The sequence below is a fragment of the Halichondria panicea genome, chromosome 2 (assembly GCF_963675165.1).
Source record: "Halichondria panicea chromosome 2, odHalPani1.1, whole genome shotgun sequence".
Lineage (NCBI taxonomy): Eukaryota > Metazoa > Porifera > Demospongiae > Suberitida > Halichondriidae > Halichondria > Halichondria panicea.
This window is the reverse complement of record NC_087378.1, coordinates 1,826,617-1,843,917: the sequence shown is the minus strand read 5'-3', so window position 1 is coordinate 1,843,917 and position 17,301 is coordinate 1,826,617. Positions and strand designations below refer to the sequence as shown.

Sequence of the window (17,301 nt, the reverse complement as noted above, 5' to 3'; positions counted from 1 at the left end):
ACAGGTGATAGGGTGGGAGACCTGTGAATGAGCATGGTAGTGTTACCTCGCCAAAGAGCTACACTGTATTTTTGCAGCAACAGCCTTTATGGCTAGTAAACGAGTGGGTGAAGGATAAGTACAAACGAGTAGAGAGTTATACATGAAACACAAGTTAGACACTAGTTGATAAGATCTACATGTACATGCATGGGAAGTATATACATGGGAAAAGTGCCTCAGAGCAGGTATACTATGGGACTTAGTATACCGTATAGCGGGTAAGTTTCGTGGGATAAAAAATTCGTTCAACTCGAGAAACGGTGGTTTTCGTGAGTAAAATTTACCAAAGCCACTTTAGTACCCTCGCTACGCTCGGGATACTAAATCAGTGCCTTTGGGCTTCTAAATCCCATAGACACCTCCAAAACAGTGTCTAACTCTACTAGTGTCAGTAGTGTGCATGCGCAAACCGCTTGACTACAATATAATTACTTGACAACAGAATACTAGATACCGTATAGCAGGTAATTTTCGTGGGGTAAAATATTCGTTATTTTCGTGGGCAGGCTGACCTCCACGAAATTTTAACGTAGGCGTGGCTTATCGGAACGTAGGAATGCCGTGCAGCCACGAGACTAAATTATTTTTACTCACGAAAACCACCGTTTCTCGAGTTGAACGAATTTTTTACCCCACGAAACTTACCCGCTATACGGTATACTAAGTAAATTTGCAGGTATACTAAGTCCCATATAGTATACCTGCTCTGAGGCACTTTTCCCATGTACTTCCCCCATGTACTTCCCATGCATGTAGATCTTATCAACTAGTGTCTAACTATTATTTAGTAAATCTTAACAAAAATAATAAAAAAATATGGGTAAGAGCTATTATTTCGCACATGCGCATATATACAAGGTGTATACCACGCCTTTCTCTTCACGGCCTGGAATCGAGGCTAGACTCTTTTCTCCATTATCACATTGAAGGTAGCCTAGCCTCGGCCTCCCAGACAGCTAGACTGAGCTGTGCACCCGTCTTGTTCACATAGAAATAATAAACAAATATATACACTTCAAGCGCATGACTCATACGGAAATTGCATTATAGATCTCATGCCATGAGATCTATAATGCAATTTCCGGGCCTTTTGTTCTCAATACTATCATAGTTTGGTGGTTTTCTGCGAGTGTCAATAATATAGGATGGAGTCACGATGTCGCTCCAGCCAGAAAGCTAGGGACCCGTCGCTCTGGTTTGTCATGAGTGCTCTTCCTGTGAGCTAGCTATATGGGCTGAAGTTATTTTGATGTAGTAAATATTATTGATGCATTCTGTTTCATCTAACTCTGCAATGCATGCAGATAGCTTCAGTTATGTGGAGTTTTGTCATTAAATCTAGCTAAATACTTCCTCAAATTATGTGTTTTATTATTGCACTGTGTATTTCTTTTCATGGCAGTTGCTATGCGTTGTTCTGCACTGGAGTTAAATGTGATCGTGATACAAGAGGACGACCTAATTTTGTGTCCCGAGGAAATTGAGTACTGAAGAATCTGATATCTCCAGAAGGTGGTATATAAGATATAGAATACACCTAGAGCTATTTCATCACGTGAGCGATTTAGCCAGCCGCCCACGTGGTATACAGAATTACATGCAACGTTTTAATTAGTTACTAATCGCGGTGTGAAGTTCTCTGCAGTTTTTATTAACATTTTCCAAAACAATCCATTGCCATCTTACAGCTTTGACACTTCATTTGAGTCAGCTCTCTAGCTAGCAAGTGAAACCATAAATTGATGAAACTGAGCTAGGCCCACGCCCATTTTCTCTAAATGTACGGTCTATATACTAGCTGTAGAACATAATTAGGGGCAAGCTAGCAGCAACAAGGCAAGACTCTCTGCACAACACGCAGTGGCCTACACACTTTTATAGTGATGCCCAAGATCCGAGTCGCGCTTATCAAGAGGCACCTGACTCCCTTCTAGCAGTCTAAACAAATGCCTGCATTTGCACCTCAGTTGACGAAAGAAAAACTTCACCAGTGCTTGTTCAGTATGAGTGCTATTAATCCTTTATTATGCCTCAAGGCGTAGCCACGAGGGATACGGTAAAGCTGAATGTGTGTGTGTCTGTCTGTGTGTGTGTGTGTGTCTGTGTGTCTGTTCCAGCTGTAACTGCTCAACGGTTGCAATGCGACGAAAACTAACAGCTTCTATAGGCTTCTAGCCACGTTCTCTTGGATTTTGATTCGTGGATTAGCAAACTAAAGCTTCTTTCTCGAGTTATGGCTAGTTTGACTCACATTGAAGGCTGTTGCAGTCTCTTTAGAATCTTCTGTCCGCACAAACTTTCTATTCAACATATGAGTTAGCCTTGCACTAAAGCGCTAGCTTTTTGTTAGCTACAAGACTCAGAAATTACCTGTTAAAACAGCTAGCTAGCTAGCAGTAGCTAGCATTTGTGAAATTTAATTATTCCTGTGGATGTAATGCGCATGCGCGCTCATTCCCCATGTGTGATATCCAAGATCCAGATCCAGATCCTCCTGGCAGAATCATGAGGGCCTGGTAAGCCACAAAACACTACTATATAACAATATAGATAACAATATGCATGTACACAAGTCTTTTCTTCTTAGATATTATATACACTGAACTACAGATCCGGGCTGGAAGAATCAATTTTCTTCTTTCTTGAGGTCCTGGTATTAAAAGCCACATAATACAACAATAGATGCATGTAAATAAGTATTTTCTTCTCAGTGACTTTATATAGATAAGCTAACTTTATGAAATAATTAAATTAATTAGTAAAATTATGCACTTCCGCTTATAATTAATTGAAAACAAAATCTTCTTCTTTGTTGCTTCCTAGATCCTTGAGGTCCTAGTATAAGCAGCCACTAAACACAACAATGATACCATAATTATACAATTGAAGTCAGTTTTAGACAGATTATTTTATACACTTTTCCTCTTCTATACTTCCTCTTCTATACTTTTGAGCGAAAGCAAATCATGGCGAGAGGCATTAGCACAGCGCCAGCTTGAACACTAGTTGCATGATGAGTAACCATTTCTAATCGTGTATGATGAACTTCTCTTTTAACATTTTCGGCCGCGGTCGTTTTTCGAAAACAATACGTTGTCATTGACAGCGTGCAATTACTTGACAGGTAATTGCACGCTGTCAATGACGACGTGCAATTACTGGACTAGGTGTGATACAAGACGCGATTAATTGCTGTACACTCTCCAGTCACTAATAGCACATTACAATTACACCAAAAACAGTTTTCTTTGTTGATTATTATTATCATTATCAATCAATGTTATGATTGAGTGAATGGTTGCATGTTTGTGAACATGAATAATAAATTATGACTGATTGCTAGATTATTATCCTAGGCTAGGATAATATTATAACGTTTTTTTAAGGTCATAACTAGGTCATAGTATAAAGTAGATAGTAGATCTATATAGGATCTATGTACGTGCTATATAGAGATTCTATACAGTCAGTGCATAAATGAAGCTGAAAGGCTTAGTTTTACTAGCTTTTGCTGTATCTCTGTTAGAACTACTTGTACTCACACTAGATATACGTATCTATGATCTACTACAACAACAGAACGTTCATACGGCAATAAGTCGTTTTAGAAGATTGAATTCGTCTCTTGTGGAACGAAGTCTCAACAAGAAGGGCTACTCAATCTCTGATCTGCCCCCCAAACCAGCTCTCTGGACAGACAAAATTCACCAAAATGGAAGTTTCAATTCGTCTCTTGTGGAACGAAGTCTCAACAAGAAGGGCTACTCAATCTCTGATCTGCCCCCCAAACCAGCTCTCTGGACAGACAAGATTTACCTCTGCATAAACTTCAATCTTAATAATGTTAACCCAGGCAAACAGGTCACTGAAACCCTGTTATCATACTATCTTCCATTCTTCAAAAACATCACCCTCATATTTAATGGAGACAACTGGTCAAGGCCTGACTATGTGCCTGAGTTTGTGGACGTCATCAGTTGTGACTCTCATCGTGGTTGGTATCAGCACAAGTGCATACGATCGTGCATTCAACGTGGCTCTGAAGAGGCTAAAGGTTTCCTGTACATTGCTGACGACATGTTCATCAACCTAACAAAAATGGCCGAGCTACCAACTACAAAACTGTGGAGTGTTGGAAGTCCAGTATGCAACTACTCATCAATACAGATTCCAGGCCACAAAGGTTGCAAATGGTACTGGTGGGATTCTCCGACCTATGGAGCAAAGAACCTGAATATTGTAATCAAAAGTTTACCAGCCAAATGGAAGGAGCAGCTGGTGAATAAAGCTGGTTTTCCGGACCATTTCAGGGCACATTCTATTTCTGACATCATTTACATCCCTCAAGCACTTGTTACGGACATGACACATGTACTTGATCACATTATAAACACAACTGAACTATTTTGCGAAATTGCAACTAACTTAGCCGTGAATATTGTGGCTCCTGGTAGAACTGCTAGAACCACATTGGTGTATGGTTATCTATGGAGGAGCGATAGAAGTGTTGCAGCCATTAAGAAAATGGCAACTATTGCACACTTTGTGCATCCAGTCAAGCTTGGAATTCAGGATCATCGTGACATTTGGATTCGGTACATGGAAAAGCAACTGTCTGCCACGAGTATATCATAGCAATCTATATACAATGCACTTGTCTGTTAGACTTTATTGCCGGCACAATGAGTATAATTATGGGCAGATTAAAGTATTTCCTATGCTATATGTATTTGACATGTTTCATTACTACCAAAACAACCCATAATTGTATTGCACCCAAGAGTTATTTCAGGAATTTGTTCAAGCAGGTGAAAATAATATGGTTTCTATAATTATTATAAGGGATTGATTTATTGCGTCCAAGCGCCAACGGCCATAGCGAAGCGGAGGTGTTGATGGGGGTCTCCCTCCCCCAGAAAAATGTTTGGGGTTACTTTGCATGAGAGAAGGACAAAAATAGTTGTGGTAACTTCAATGCTGCTTGAGGCAAATAATAGCCTCCCAGAATCCTATAGCTAATTAGTGCTGTCACATGATCTTCAGCCAATCAGCTTATCTAAGGTGACCATGCTTTATAAAAGTACAAGTGAAATGTAGCCAGGTGGTTAATGTTTAGCAGGTCACACTGTACAAACGTCAGGCTGTGCAAGAGGCTAGAGATCACGTGATAGCACTAGAACACACCTAGCCAAAATTTCGTATTTTAATGCTGGTGCACTTGGATGGATTCTCTGTTACGTAATGCACGAGGCGTACCACGTTAACCTCGAGTCCATCCTTGGCACACTTAATCTTGGTTGAGAAGTATAGAGGTCCTATATACAAAAGAACACGTATCTGCCCTCTTGTGCAATATCTTGCTTGGCATTAACATATAATAACTTATTCTAAAGTTATAGGATAAGCGAGCAGTCAGTCGACCCTAACAATAATGTATGTATGGCTGGTTTGTACTTCATGCATCAGTGTAAGCCCAATAAATACGCTGGGTTGTTGAAGTGAGCAAATTTGTGAACATTATCTGATATCATCCCAAACTATTAATAGCATTCTTAATCGCAGAGGTACATTTGTAATAGTGAGATCATAATTATACGGGCATGCATTGGAGAACAGCCTTTTGGCTGCTATATATAGAGAGGTGTTCTTCGTTGAGAGGTTTCGATTGCCAACCACATACAAGTTTTATGATATAAGTTTCAACCAGCGAAAAAGTTAACATTTTCCATGTAGAAGTACGTCCCTGGCGTACTTGCATAAATGAAGCCCGCCATAAAATTGAGAGAGCCAATTCCTGCTGCAAATGAATCTCGGAGCTTTGCTAACTGCTTCTCTAGCTCATACAAGCTTTGAAAAGGCTGTAGAGACAAGCTATAGCTATAGGTTTTCACAATTGTGGCTGTCTGTTCTGGAAGGTTATTTCCTAGACTGGAAACCACTCCCTTCACTGCGCTCTGAGGACTGGCAAGCTGCTGTGTTGTCCCATGCAGTGCGTGAAGAATGTCACGCTCCCACAAGAATGCAAACGTCATGTGCCACCGCCCACGCGCTAACTATTACTGCACAAAATCTTATCGACCTCGAGCTATAAGTACATCACTTGCGGTCTGTTCTCGAGGCTGAAGCAATATCACCCACGCATTACGTATTTTGTTGTTTGTTCTCTAACGGGACAACTCTCGACACGGCAGCTTGCCAGTCCCCAGTGAAGGGAGTGGTTTCCAGTCTACCATTGTTAGGAATTGAGATGTACAGACTGTACTTCCCATTCACCACATCGGATGGACTGTGCTAGGATTGGCAGGAAAACCACAAAATAGCATACATATACATGTGAATGACGTTGTAACAGATTGGAGTTATGCTCTTGCCTGCTTTCTTCTTTCTACGCTTTTTGATGTTTCCTCTGGCCAATCCTAGTACATTCCAAATGTTTTTATGGGTCTTGTTAATAATTGACCTCCAACTCTTTTCATAATTTCCTGCATGCAAATGTAGTAAAATAATGTGCAGTGTATTCCTTTAATACATGTAGCCTGAAGTGCTGCATTTATACTGCATTTCATTGCCTATATATAATTATATACACCGAGGCACTGTGCTTTCATTATACCAGAGCTATATATATAGCTCAACATTAACACTGTATATGCATGATAATTTTTTTTTATAGATACTGGTGCTCATACCATGCAGTTATTTCTTATCGTTCCTTCACTATAATTATATAGTTTCACACCTATTAAAAAAAATCGAGCATCATGACAACAAAATAAATAAGAAAACTCATGCATGATAACTAAAATCAAACAGTAGTCTCAAGAAGCAAACTAAACACAGAGTTTTGTCTCTTGGCAGCATCTTTAGCCATTAGTCTCAGCTTCCTGGATGCCACAGGGCCAGTTTTAGCCACCATCTTTGAGAGGAGAGAATCTGAGTTCTCCAGGAGAGAGAGGGGCTGATCAAACTCCTCCAATCTTCCATTGCTCATCACCTGCATGCAGCATGCAACAGAGTCACACCACCTTCATTTGCACCTACTTAAAATCATGGGGGGTTTGCCACCTCTTGGAAATTTAAATTGGTATCAACTTTACTCTTGGATATTTCCTGAAAGTTATGGCCATTGAAAAATGTTCAACTATACAAACACCCCTGGTTTTACACCATACCGAAAAATGACAAATTATGACCCTGGCAAAATTTTTGATTCAAACACATCATTATAAGGATCTTTCTAAGCTTTCAGAAATAAATCTTGACATTGAATCAACGGTACTAAATTTAAGATGGTGCCCCCCCCCCCTTTGGAATTTAGATAAATAAACCCTGCATGTGTAATATGCCAAGTATTGTCTGGTATAGGAAATGACAGGCAAAAAACTTTTTACGGATAATTGTACACTTGATACTGCTCAAACTCACCAATATTCTGTCTGAGTCCATGATAGTGTTCAGCCTATGAGCTATTGTGATGACTGTGCACTCAGTGAACTTCTTACGAAGGGCTTGCTGGATAATCTCATCAGTTCTGTGCATATCATAATGAGTGCATGTAAGGAAATATATGCACGCTTACCGTGGGTCCACATTAGCAGTGGCCTCGTCCAGTATCAGGATCTTGTTCTTCCTCAGCAGTGCCCTAGCCAAACACACGAGCTGCTTCTGCCCCACACTGAAGTTGCTACCTCCTTCAGACACCTCGCCAGCCAGCTGTCCCTCCAGCTGCTCAAATGCTCCCTTCAACTGCACCTGCTCCAGCACATCCCACAACTCATTGTCCGAGAACTCGTTGAAAGGGTCTAGGTTGTAACGCATTGTTCCACTGAATAGTACAGGGTCTTGAGGAATGATGGACATCTTGTTGCGAAGGTCATGTAATCCAATGGACTGTATGTCCACACCATCGATGGTGATGACACCAGACGGCTCGGCCAGTCGATAGAGCACTGAGAGGAGGGAGGATTTTCCTGCTCCTGTCCTTCCCACAACTCCAACCTTCTCTCCCGGCTGAATCGTGAGATCAAGGTCCTTCAACACTAAGGGCAACTCAGGCGAGTACTGGAAAGACACATTCTTCATTTGGATTTGCCCTTCTTCTGGCCATTCTGGAGAAGGTTTGTCGCTGGGAAGAAGTGTTTCCAGTGACGCTTCAGACTCTAATATACTGTAACCTAGGATCCGTTCTGTTGATATCATCTGCATGAGAAAAACTACATGTAAAATACACGCTCCCACAGATAATCCTTTCAACATACAATGTTCTCCATTTCAGCGCTCTGTCGAATACAGTACTGGAACTGTCCAGCAAGTGACACAGCATACACTAGACTCAGTCCCACCAGCTCAGGACTCAACCCTGTGTATAAAAATAGTCATCAAATCAGGTACATCTGTAATTATTCTAACTCCACATGCTAATTCCATGTGTGGATGATACATGGTTTGATTGTTGCATACCTGAGGCAAGGGGAATTGAAGTGAAGACGACAAAGGCGAGGAAACTAGCACTGAGCAGATCGATCCGCATTCCAAACCACCTTGTTGTCACGAGATATGCATACCAACCCTGGAAGTAGAGTAGCAACAACGTCAACATTTAAAAGGCATAAAATGTGAACCAAGATTACGCCCACCCTAATAGCGTGCTATACACAACAGCTATAGGTAGGATGGGCTTAATTTCGAAAACGGTAGTTTTGTTTCGAAATTATGCCCACCCAGGTATTTGCCTCGAAATTACGCCCCCACTTATTAGGACACTAAGTCTTTCTGAGGCATGCCAACGCCAATATTTAAGTAAAGAAAAGTACCGTATAGCGGGTAATTTTCGTGGGGTAAAAAATTCCGTTCAACTCGAAAAACGGTGGTTTTCGTGAGTAAAAATTTCGTTTAATCTCGTGGCTGCACTGCATTCCTACGTTCCGGTAAGCCCCTACGTTAAAATTTTGTGGAGGTCAGCTTGCCCACGAAAATAACGAATATTTTACCCCACGAAAATTACCCCCTATACGGTATACAAGTTAAGAGTCTGTATCAGAGAAGCGGTTATTCCTTGTCTCTACAGACTGCATCAGCAATCATGCAATAAGAGCGATAATTGGAGAAGCTAATAATTATATCTAGCTATCTTCAGAGCTAACCAGCTTACACAAGAAACTGCTAAACCTTTTTCTTGACAGCTTACTGACAAAATATTTTTCTGGTGGGCGTATTCTTGAAGAACTTTCCAAAAAAAAAGGTGGACGTAAATTTGGACGTGGGCATAATCTTGGTAAATACGATAAAGTAATACATGTAAGCTACACGTATAAGTAAGAATTGCGTCCCTCACTTCACTGTGGACATCCTGGTGATGATACAAGAGTCTCTGAGCAATGTCCTGTTTCTGGAAGGTCCTGATGATGGGTAGCCCTTGCAGAGTAGTGGAGACGTGAGAGTAGATAGGACTGCGAGCTGTGTACATGCAGTGTGTGTATGTGTGTGTGTACAGTAAGGTCATGTTAATTAACTATTCATAACGGTGTGGCTGCATGACCATGCTTACTTCCTTAGGGACACAATATTCACCAGTGTATATTATGGTTTGACAAGTACACTTACACATTAACGTTGTAATTAAATATCCTCCAATATAATTACGTTCACAACACAACATTCGTTTCATACTACAGAAGAGAGGTTTAGGGACTCAGCAGGGAGGGTCGTTTATCAGTAGCGGTCTATCACTACTTAGCGTCTATCACTAAGCTAGCTAAATACTTACTACATGTATATACACATACTGTACATATCGTGTATATATACCTATGGCTTCCAGTCTCTTTACGTCTCGGGCAGTCTTCAGGTAATACCAACGGACAAAGACAAACACCACCATGACAGCTGCAGCCACAATTGCAAGCCAAGGATTGGCTGCTATAGAGGTTATCAGAATAGCCAGAAATCGGACAAAGAGTTGGATAAATTCAAAAAAAACTTGTGGTAAGAGATCGTCTAGGAAGCCAATGTCCTTTGAGAAGCGATTCAATACTCGTCCTATACAAAGAAAAAGGTTTGTCTATAAAGTACAGGCACACAATTCAGGTTGAACAAGTACACATTATAGATTGCATGGTTGCTACCCGTATCAAGTACATTTGTAAATAACGAGCTGTTGGGAAATTCCCTCACCACTTGGATTGGTGTCAAAGAATCTTGCAGGGGCTCTCAGAACAGAAGCAAACATCCTGTTGTGTAAGACTCGTGAGGCATTGATTGTGAGAGCATAGATCAAGACAGCTCTGATTATGTACAGAAACAGGGTTATTGCAATGAGGGCAGTGAATATCCATAGTCTTGTGTCATTCGAGAGTTGACAGAGATCTGAGAGGCTGGTATTGGTTTCCAGAGTGCAATCTGGTGAACTATTGACTTTCTGAATGTCACAGTTTGCCCTGAGTGTGTGCAAACAGATGAGAGCATCTCAAAGGCAGAGCAAAGGAAAATGGAAGTTAAAGTAAGTATAAGGACTAAAATATGCAACCGTTCATCACCACTCACCAGCCGGTTAGCCACCAATCAGACAAGACTACACCTCCCTACAAAGTAAAGAAAGAAAGAGACTATAATTATGCACGCATTGATTTATACATGTGTACAAACAAGTATTATGACAATACTAACAGACTTCAGGGTTTCATCTAGGATTTTAAGTTTAGGGGAGAAGCTTGAAAATGTGAGGCCACACACACTTCCGGTCACCACAACCCCTATATCAGAGGAGGTTGGACACGATCACGTGCACCACTTTTTTGCTGAGCTGGCACAAAAATTGACAATGTAAACTTCTAGCTGATGTTGCACGGTCATTAGAGACCAAAGGCAAACTTTATGTGCCTCTCTGGCTTCTTTTGATATAAAACTTTCATTAACCAACCCGATCCCCACCGATCCCCTCTATTCTGGCGAGTTATCAGTGCATACAGTGTTTACTAGATTCTTGCCAACCAGTACAATGCAAGCTGCATACAGCACCGCTGAACTATACTCTACCCTATAGTCTAGCTAATCTTGGTCCAGCCAGACAACAGACACAGCTAGTCCGGTGTTACAAGTCAGCAAAGCAAGAGTGTCCATAACTTTTTTATTACAGTTATTCGGTATCTATGGTAACGTGAGCAGAGACCTTAGGAATGTCACATGATTGATGACGCGTGGCCAACCTCCTCTGCCCCTATATTGTTTGCTGTTGGTGCCTATTAGCGATGCAACTCCATGTAACTTGGTATGCTGGTTCGAAATTAAATTGTGGACCATAATTATAGAAACCATATGTACTACAAAAGCAAAGGATAGATTTGTGGTAAGACTAGATGATGACCAATTAATCATCCTCTAGCAAAGCTACATGTAGCAAAAGACCAAGCTCCCCCCCCCTCCCCTAGATGAAACCCTGACAGTAAATTCAAAACTCACCTCAGCTGCTAATAAAAAGACGAGAATGATGGACAAAAACAAAAAATTTCCTCCAGCTTTGAAATATCTGTAGTATGTCTTCATGGAGACAGTTCCGTGTGCCCTGTCTTCAGACGGTGGACCTTGCTGCTCCTGTATGTAACCGAGAGTGAGAGGAAATGTTCACATTCCTATAGTCAAATTGCTACCACAAGTTGGCCTAGTGAGTGAGAGCATGCACGGTTACTGTTTACCACAACTATATCCTCTTGTCCGCTAGTGACAGTGTCGACAACAGAATGGAGGGACAGCAAAGAAGGGGCCGCATATATAGAGGCCTCATCAATATCGTGGAGTTCATTGAGAGATTCGCTGTCAGTTTGTTTTCGTCTTCTCCTGGGAGTGGGGTTGTCCAGCGGGTTAGGGACAGAGTGTACTGTAGAGGTGGAGAACAATCTTATCGCCAATCTAAGCAATTTTTGATAGAACATTAATTTTGTTGCCTTGAAAACCATTTTGCTGCATAGAAACCACTTCATGCTGCAGAAATCATCACCACCACAGGAGTTTACAAAGGTCACTTTCCCACAGTGCATTTCCTTTGATCTCAGAGGTGATAAATATAGGTTATTATGCACGAGGGCTGTACAACACGAGGGCATGGCATCCTAACCTAGCGGGTCTTTCTGTGTAATAGACATACGTTCTTAATACTGGAAATATCATGCTCCATAAGTGGTCTGCCAGTAGGCTATAATTATAGGGGAATGCTATATGAGGCGAGCCTGAGCGAAAGTTGAGAAATGATCAGGTGTCTGTCATGTGGTTACTTTCTCCGTGTCCTGTCTCTTCGTCTCCGTGTTGCCAGCCTCTGCTCTCTATCATTATACATACCTATATCCATACTGCACAGCACGATTCGCTGGAGTTAAAAAAGCTGGTTGATACGAACGTACCAAGATGGATTTCTGATCACCTCCTCTCTGTAGTCCACACTACTATGGGGCTCACTCGTGCTCGCCCCAATTATACCCTTCTCTTTTAAATTGAAACTAACACCTAATCAAAGTAAAACCTTAGGGTCTCAATGGATTTCCAGTGGGGTTTGTCTAAACAACCAGTGAATCTTTCACTTACATTTGTCTTTGCCAGTTCCATCCTCTCCCTCTTGGAGCAGGCCCAGCAAAGCGTTGGTGTCCACTCCTCTGGCAGCCAGCTCAGCGTGAGTACCATACATCTCAACTCGACCCTACAACATGTATAGAGAATTAATAGGCAAACTCGTAATGGTTACAGAACAGACACTCCAAAATTAATTGTATTTAACCTCTTTGAGTCCAAGTAGTTTGTCAGCCTCCAGTGCAAACTGCACTTGATGAGTGACCAGAATAACGATTTTATCTTTCAACAGCCCTCGAATACACCTGTGGGAATAGGGCAGGAGCAATTGCATCAGCCTGTGTATATTGACTTGCTAACAGCTCACCTCTCAAAGAGGTGCTTTGCTACGACTGTATCGACAGCACTGAGTGGGTCATCGAGGAGGTATATGTCTGCCTGACGATAAACTGCTCTGGCCAGACTCACTCTTGCCTTCTGTCCCCCACTCAGAGTCACACCTCTCTCACCAACCAGCGTCAGGTCGCCATCCAAGAACAGTTTCAAGTCCTGAAGAGAGAAAGTAATGTGAAGTGATTTAATTTGTAGCTTACAAAATCAGTAAGGCAAAAACGTCACAAATGTACTACAGTGTTTCTCCCATAAGCAGTATAAGCGGGGATATGAAAAAATAATGGTGGTCAGAGTCTCCCAGGGGGTAGGTATGACCTGCCCCACCGTAGGCGAACATTTTTGGCATAGAGCGTTCTTTGTAATTGAGCTGCACACGCATTACAGGCTATCAGGATCAGTTCAATGCAATTTGACAGTCCTTTCTGGATGCTATGCATAAAAAAGGGGGATAACCACACCTACTTTTTGTTGTAAAGGGCATTGTCATTATACATGTACGTGTTTGTTAAAGCTACAAAACATCACGCACACGCACACGCACACGCACACACACACACACACACACACACCTACTGACCTTATCCAATGTGCAGGCTCTAATGACTTCGTCATAGCGATCAGGGAAGTGAGGAGACCCAAACAGAATGTTCTCTCTCAGAGTCCCCGAGAAAATCCATGGCTCTTGTGAGGTGTAGGAGAGTGCTCCACACACTGTGGCTGTTCCCTCTATTCCCTGGAGCTCCCCTAACAAGCACTGCAGCAACGTGCTCTATATGGGCAATATAGAACGTTATGAGATTTGACAGTGATCATCTACCTACCTTTCCAGCACCCACTGGTCCAACGACAGCCAATAGAGAGTTCACCTGGGGGAGAAAAACACACATAACAACTATATACGTGTTACGGTGTACCTCATATAACATGATCAGGCACCACTATAAAACACATAGTTACCTGATCCACTCGGAAGGATATGTCTGTGAGGACTTGTTTGTCTCTCTCCATGGACCAACTGGCACTCAGTCCACTCACATCCACACACACCTTCCTGGACTCACCGCCCGACAGGTGCACGGTTGTGTGAGGGCTGTACGCTACAGAGCTCTCCCCAGACAGTATCTTCACTCTGGAATCACGTCTCTGACCTGTTGGTTAGTCACATGACATTCTGGAAAGCTTCACCCACCATTCATATGTGAGGTGGCCATTTTTCTCTCTTCGTCAGCGGGTGGCAACTCTTCTAGTAGCAGAAAATCCTGTTGGAAATTAACGAATGTATGTAATGTATACATGTGCAAGCAACTTTTTTAAACAGGCTATCAGATTAAAAGGCCACAACCTCTTAGCTTGGAAGATCGGTGGTGAACTGTATATCCATGCATACGTATCTGCCTAGCTCATACATTGTTCGTGCGCACCTGTATTCTCACGATAGCCACATAGGCCTCGTAGACGACGAAGAAACAGCGCACAACAAAGACGATTAACACCAAACGAATGACGTTGATTAAAGACAGGATTGTTATGACACTCTTGGGAGTGAGGGTATTTCCAGAGAGAGTGAACGGAAGAACTATAAGGTACACAATGATCAACCTGGCCCCACCAAAGATGAAGGACCTGGAAACGGCATAAACCACTCCTCCTTTGAACACCTGCAGCACCTCACTCCTGAAAAAATGAATTATTCTCACACGTGTCTCGTCAAACAGTACATATGACTCACCCCACAGAAAAATACGGGATACGTGAACGTGGTTTAGCTAAATCTGAGTGAAACTTACTTCCTCAAAGCCTTGACCACTCTCTTGAAGGCGTACTCCCAAGCGTACATCTTGATCACTCTGATTCCCACAACCACCTCATTCATGACACGCACACGTTTGTCCGTGATCCTCGCTGCCTTAAACCTACACATAATTATGTATAGAGATTCAGAATCACGATTTTGCGGCTTACCTATAATAAGCAAAAAGTTTGGCAGCAAAAAATTGAGTGAAAATGACGAGAATCATGAAGAAGACTCCTATAAAAGCACTCCACCCAAATTCGATGTAGACTAGATAGCAGAAGGCAATCACTTGAAACGGTGCTATCCACACGTAGTGGAAAAACATGAGAGCCTGTGTGTGTGAGCCACAATTATTAGGTATAGGTAGGTAAATTGTTAGATTAACAAACCAAATCGAATCGGTGCACATCATTGGATGAAAGGTTGATCACATGACCAGCCGATACATTACTGATAGTCACCTGACTCAGAGAGAGGACCTGCACAAAAGCATGTACGATAAATTAACAATCGTTTGTCTCACCTTTTTATGAATGGCTGTGGTGGCTGTGACCCTCCAAAGCATTCCCATCTTCTGGCCAATCAAGAACGAGTGAGCATGCACCAAAAGGATTAAGAGAGCAAGGATCACAAGACCTGATGGAAAAACATACATTCTTTTATTATCAGGTGTACTATAAACATTTCTTATTGCTGATCATGTGATCTACAGCCCTCTCAAAAATGCAGCTTGAAGCTAGGTAGCTTTTTTCTAATCTGAAAACTAGCTTAAACAGGGTTTTCAGCTTTGTGATCAGCAATAAAACGCTACGCTCATGCATTACATAGCCTCGAGCATTATTGCATCATCCTCGTGCACACATTAAAACACTTATTGCTCGCCAAGTGTGATATAAATATTACTTAGACTAGAGTAACAGTTTTGATCTTTATAAGGATACCGTAGCAATTTCCCAATTTGAAAAGGCAGCCTGAAATCGAGGCAAATCTCCAAAAAGTGTGTGTAGGTTAGTGGATTAGTGCAAAAATGACATTTCAGCTCAGGCAAATGGTAAATTGCAAAAAAAACTACCGTATAGCGGGTAATTTTTGTGGGGTAAAAAATTCGTTCAACTCGAGAAACGGTGGTTTTCGTGAGTAAAATTTCTCGTTGCCTGCACTGCATTCCTATGTTCCGGTAAGCCATGCCTACGTAAAAATTTTGTGGAGGTCAACTTGCCCACAAAAAAAAAGAATAATTTACCTCACAAACATTACCCGCTATACGGTACTTGAGTGCAAGTGTAACAAGTAGACCATCTATCAAAAGTTTTATGTAATTCGCCCCAAAATTCCAAGTGAACTGCAAATCACAGTATATGCATGTATACTTGTTCTCAATAAGCACTGAACCATCGAAACATCAAATACAATGTGTACTGCAGTGTACACAATCCCTATGCCTACCCCCAGCAAACAGGTAGGCATCCCTGGTACTGACGATCTCCAGTGGGACGTTACTGTAGCACTCTGTATTGTTGACCTGCTCAGCCAGATCCAAGGTTCCCAGCTGGGCAAAAAAGTCACTCAAATATCCAAGGACAATGGGTTGGCAATTGAGCAACATCACCTGAAGAAAAATTATAAAAATTATGATGTTACCCAGTAAGACTTAAGTAACCCTGAAATTGATACTGTCCCGCTATTGACTTTGTATGGACATCCTACAAATCGTGCATTACGTACTTCCAAAGTAACAAGTATTCCCTGGACGATAAATCTCCACCAGGAGGTTTTGATCAAGGCCACAAATAAACGCGGCTTTTTTCCACTCTTGTGCCGCTCAAGCTCGTACTGCCAATGCCTGGAAATCATAACGTAGAAGTGATACTACACTCAGCAATAATGATTAAGATCAAAACAGGAAGCTAATATTGGACAATTTTATGGTTGCCACAGACGTACTTGTTAAACTTTTTGTACAGTCTCTCAGATTCCACCTCCTCGGGACACAAACTGAGGTCATCCTCTTGTAGGTCACGTTTAACTCCAGTGCAGAACAATGCATCCAGCCAACTGTCATAACAAATTTCTATATGGAGTATTTATTTCAGAAGCAACTAATCTTCAACTATTAACGCTGTACGTAGCTAGCTTTACTACTGAATATGCAAAGACCACTCTTAATTTCTTACACAAAGAGCACTCTCGATAAGAAATTAGCACCAGAGCGACGGTCCCTAGGTCTCTTTCTAGCTGGAATGGTATCTTCTTTGTAGCTCTCTACTCCTTCCTCCTCCTCCTCCAACTTGTGTTCTGCTTCCTTGCTCTTCTTCTCAGTAGCACTTACCCCTGACTGGTCTCGACTATCCATATTGGTACTGACTCGATCAGCTAGCTACGTACGGTAGCTACCTGTACAATGCAAATGCTAGTATATATCCAGAGTAGATCTGTAGCAGATCTACAATAATATTGAGTAAAAGGTCATAATAATCGTCACATAAGAAAGCTAGGTAAGGACATAATTATAATAG

General features: G+C 41.7%; 2 protein-coding genes across 2 annotated transcripts; one reads left to right on the top strand and one right to left on the bottom strand.

Annotated features, from left to right (window-relative positions):
- Nucleotides 1-51: 51 nt before the first annotated feature.
- LOC135330927 (uncharacterized) lies at nucleotides 52-4,825 on the top strand. The gene has a single exon (XM_064525908.1). It carries the CDS (start codon nucleotides 3,520-3,522, stop codon nucleotides 4,675-4,677), a length of 1,158 nt encoding a protein of 385 aa, XP_064381978.1. The 5' UTR covers nucleotides 52-3,519; the 3' UTR covers nucleotides 4,678-4,825.
- Nucleotides 4,826-6,755: 1,930 nt separating this feature from the next.
- Nucleotides 6,756-17,262, bottom strand: LOC135330870 (ATP-binding cassette sub-family C member 4-like). Its single transcript, XM_064525814.1, has 27 exons — nucleotides 16,960-17,262; nucleotides 16,730-16,840; nucleotides 16,511-16,628; nucleotides 16,232-16,394; nucleotides 15,309-15,421; nucleotides 15,175-15,264; nucleotides 14,953-15,116; nucleotides 14,778-14,903; nucleotides 14,412-14,664; nucleotides 14,180-14,249; nucleotides 13,948-14,138; nucleotides 13,812-13,856; nucleotides 13,568-13,759; nucleotides 12,965-13,146; nucleotides 12,806-12,902; nucleotides 12,616-12,727; nucleotides 11,733-11,914; nucleotides 11,500-11,631; nucleotides 10,585-10,622; nucleotides 10,216-10,478; nucleotides 9,850-10,080; nucleotides 9,377-9,498; nucleotides 8,503-8,611; nucleotides 8,301-8,401; nucleotides 7,622-8,241; nucleotides 7,468-7,573; nucleotides 6,756-7,036 (listed from the first exon to the last, which is right to left on the bottom strand). The coding sequence occupies exons 1-27, from the start codon at nucleotides 17,136-17,138 to the stop codon at nucleotides 6,848-6,850; spliced, it is 4,299 nt and encodes a 1,432-aa protein (XP_064381884.1). The 5' UTR covers nucleotides 17,139-17,262; the 3' UTR covers nucleotides 6,756-6,847.
- Between the last annotated feature and the right edge of the window lie 39 nt (nucleotides 17,263-17,301).

Bases quoted from the DNA above. Each gene is read 5' to 3' on its own strand.
- LOC135330927 (XM_064525908.1), top strand. From the start codon at position 3,520: ATGAAGCTGAAAGGCTTAGTTTTACTAGCTTTTGCTGTATCTCTGTTA.
- LOC135330870 (XM_064525814.1), bottom strand. From the start codon at position 17,138: ATGGATAGTCGAGACCAGTCAGGGGTAAGTGCTACTGAGAAGAAGAGC. The intron at 16,395-16,510 runs GTACGTAATGCA...ATTTTTCTTCAG, and splicing joins GAATACTTGTTACTTTGGAA to GTGATGTTGCTCAATTGCCA. The intron at 8,612-9,376 runs GTGAGGGACGCA...CTCTACTTCCAG, and splicing joins ACCAGGATGTCCACAGTGAA to GGTTGGTATGCATATCTCGT.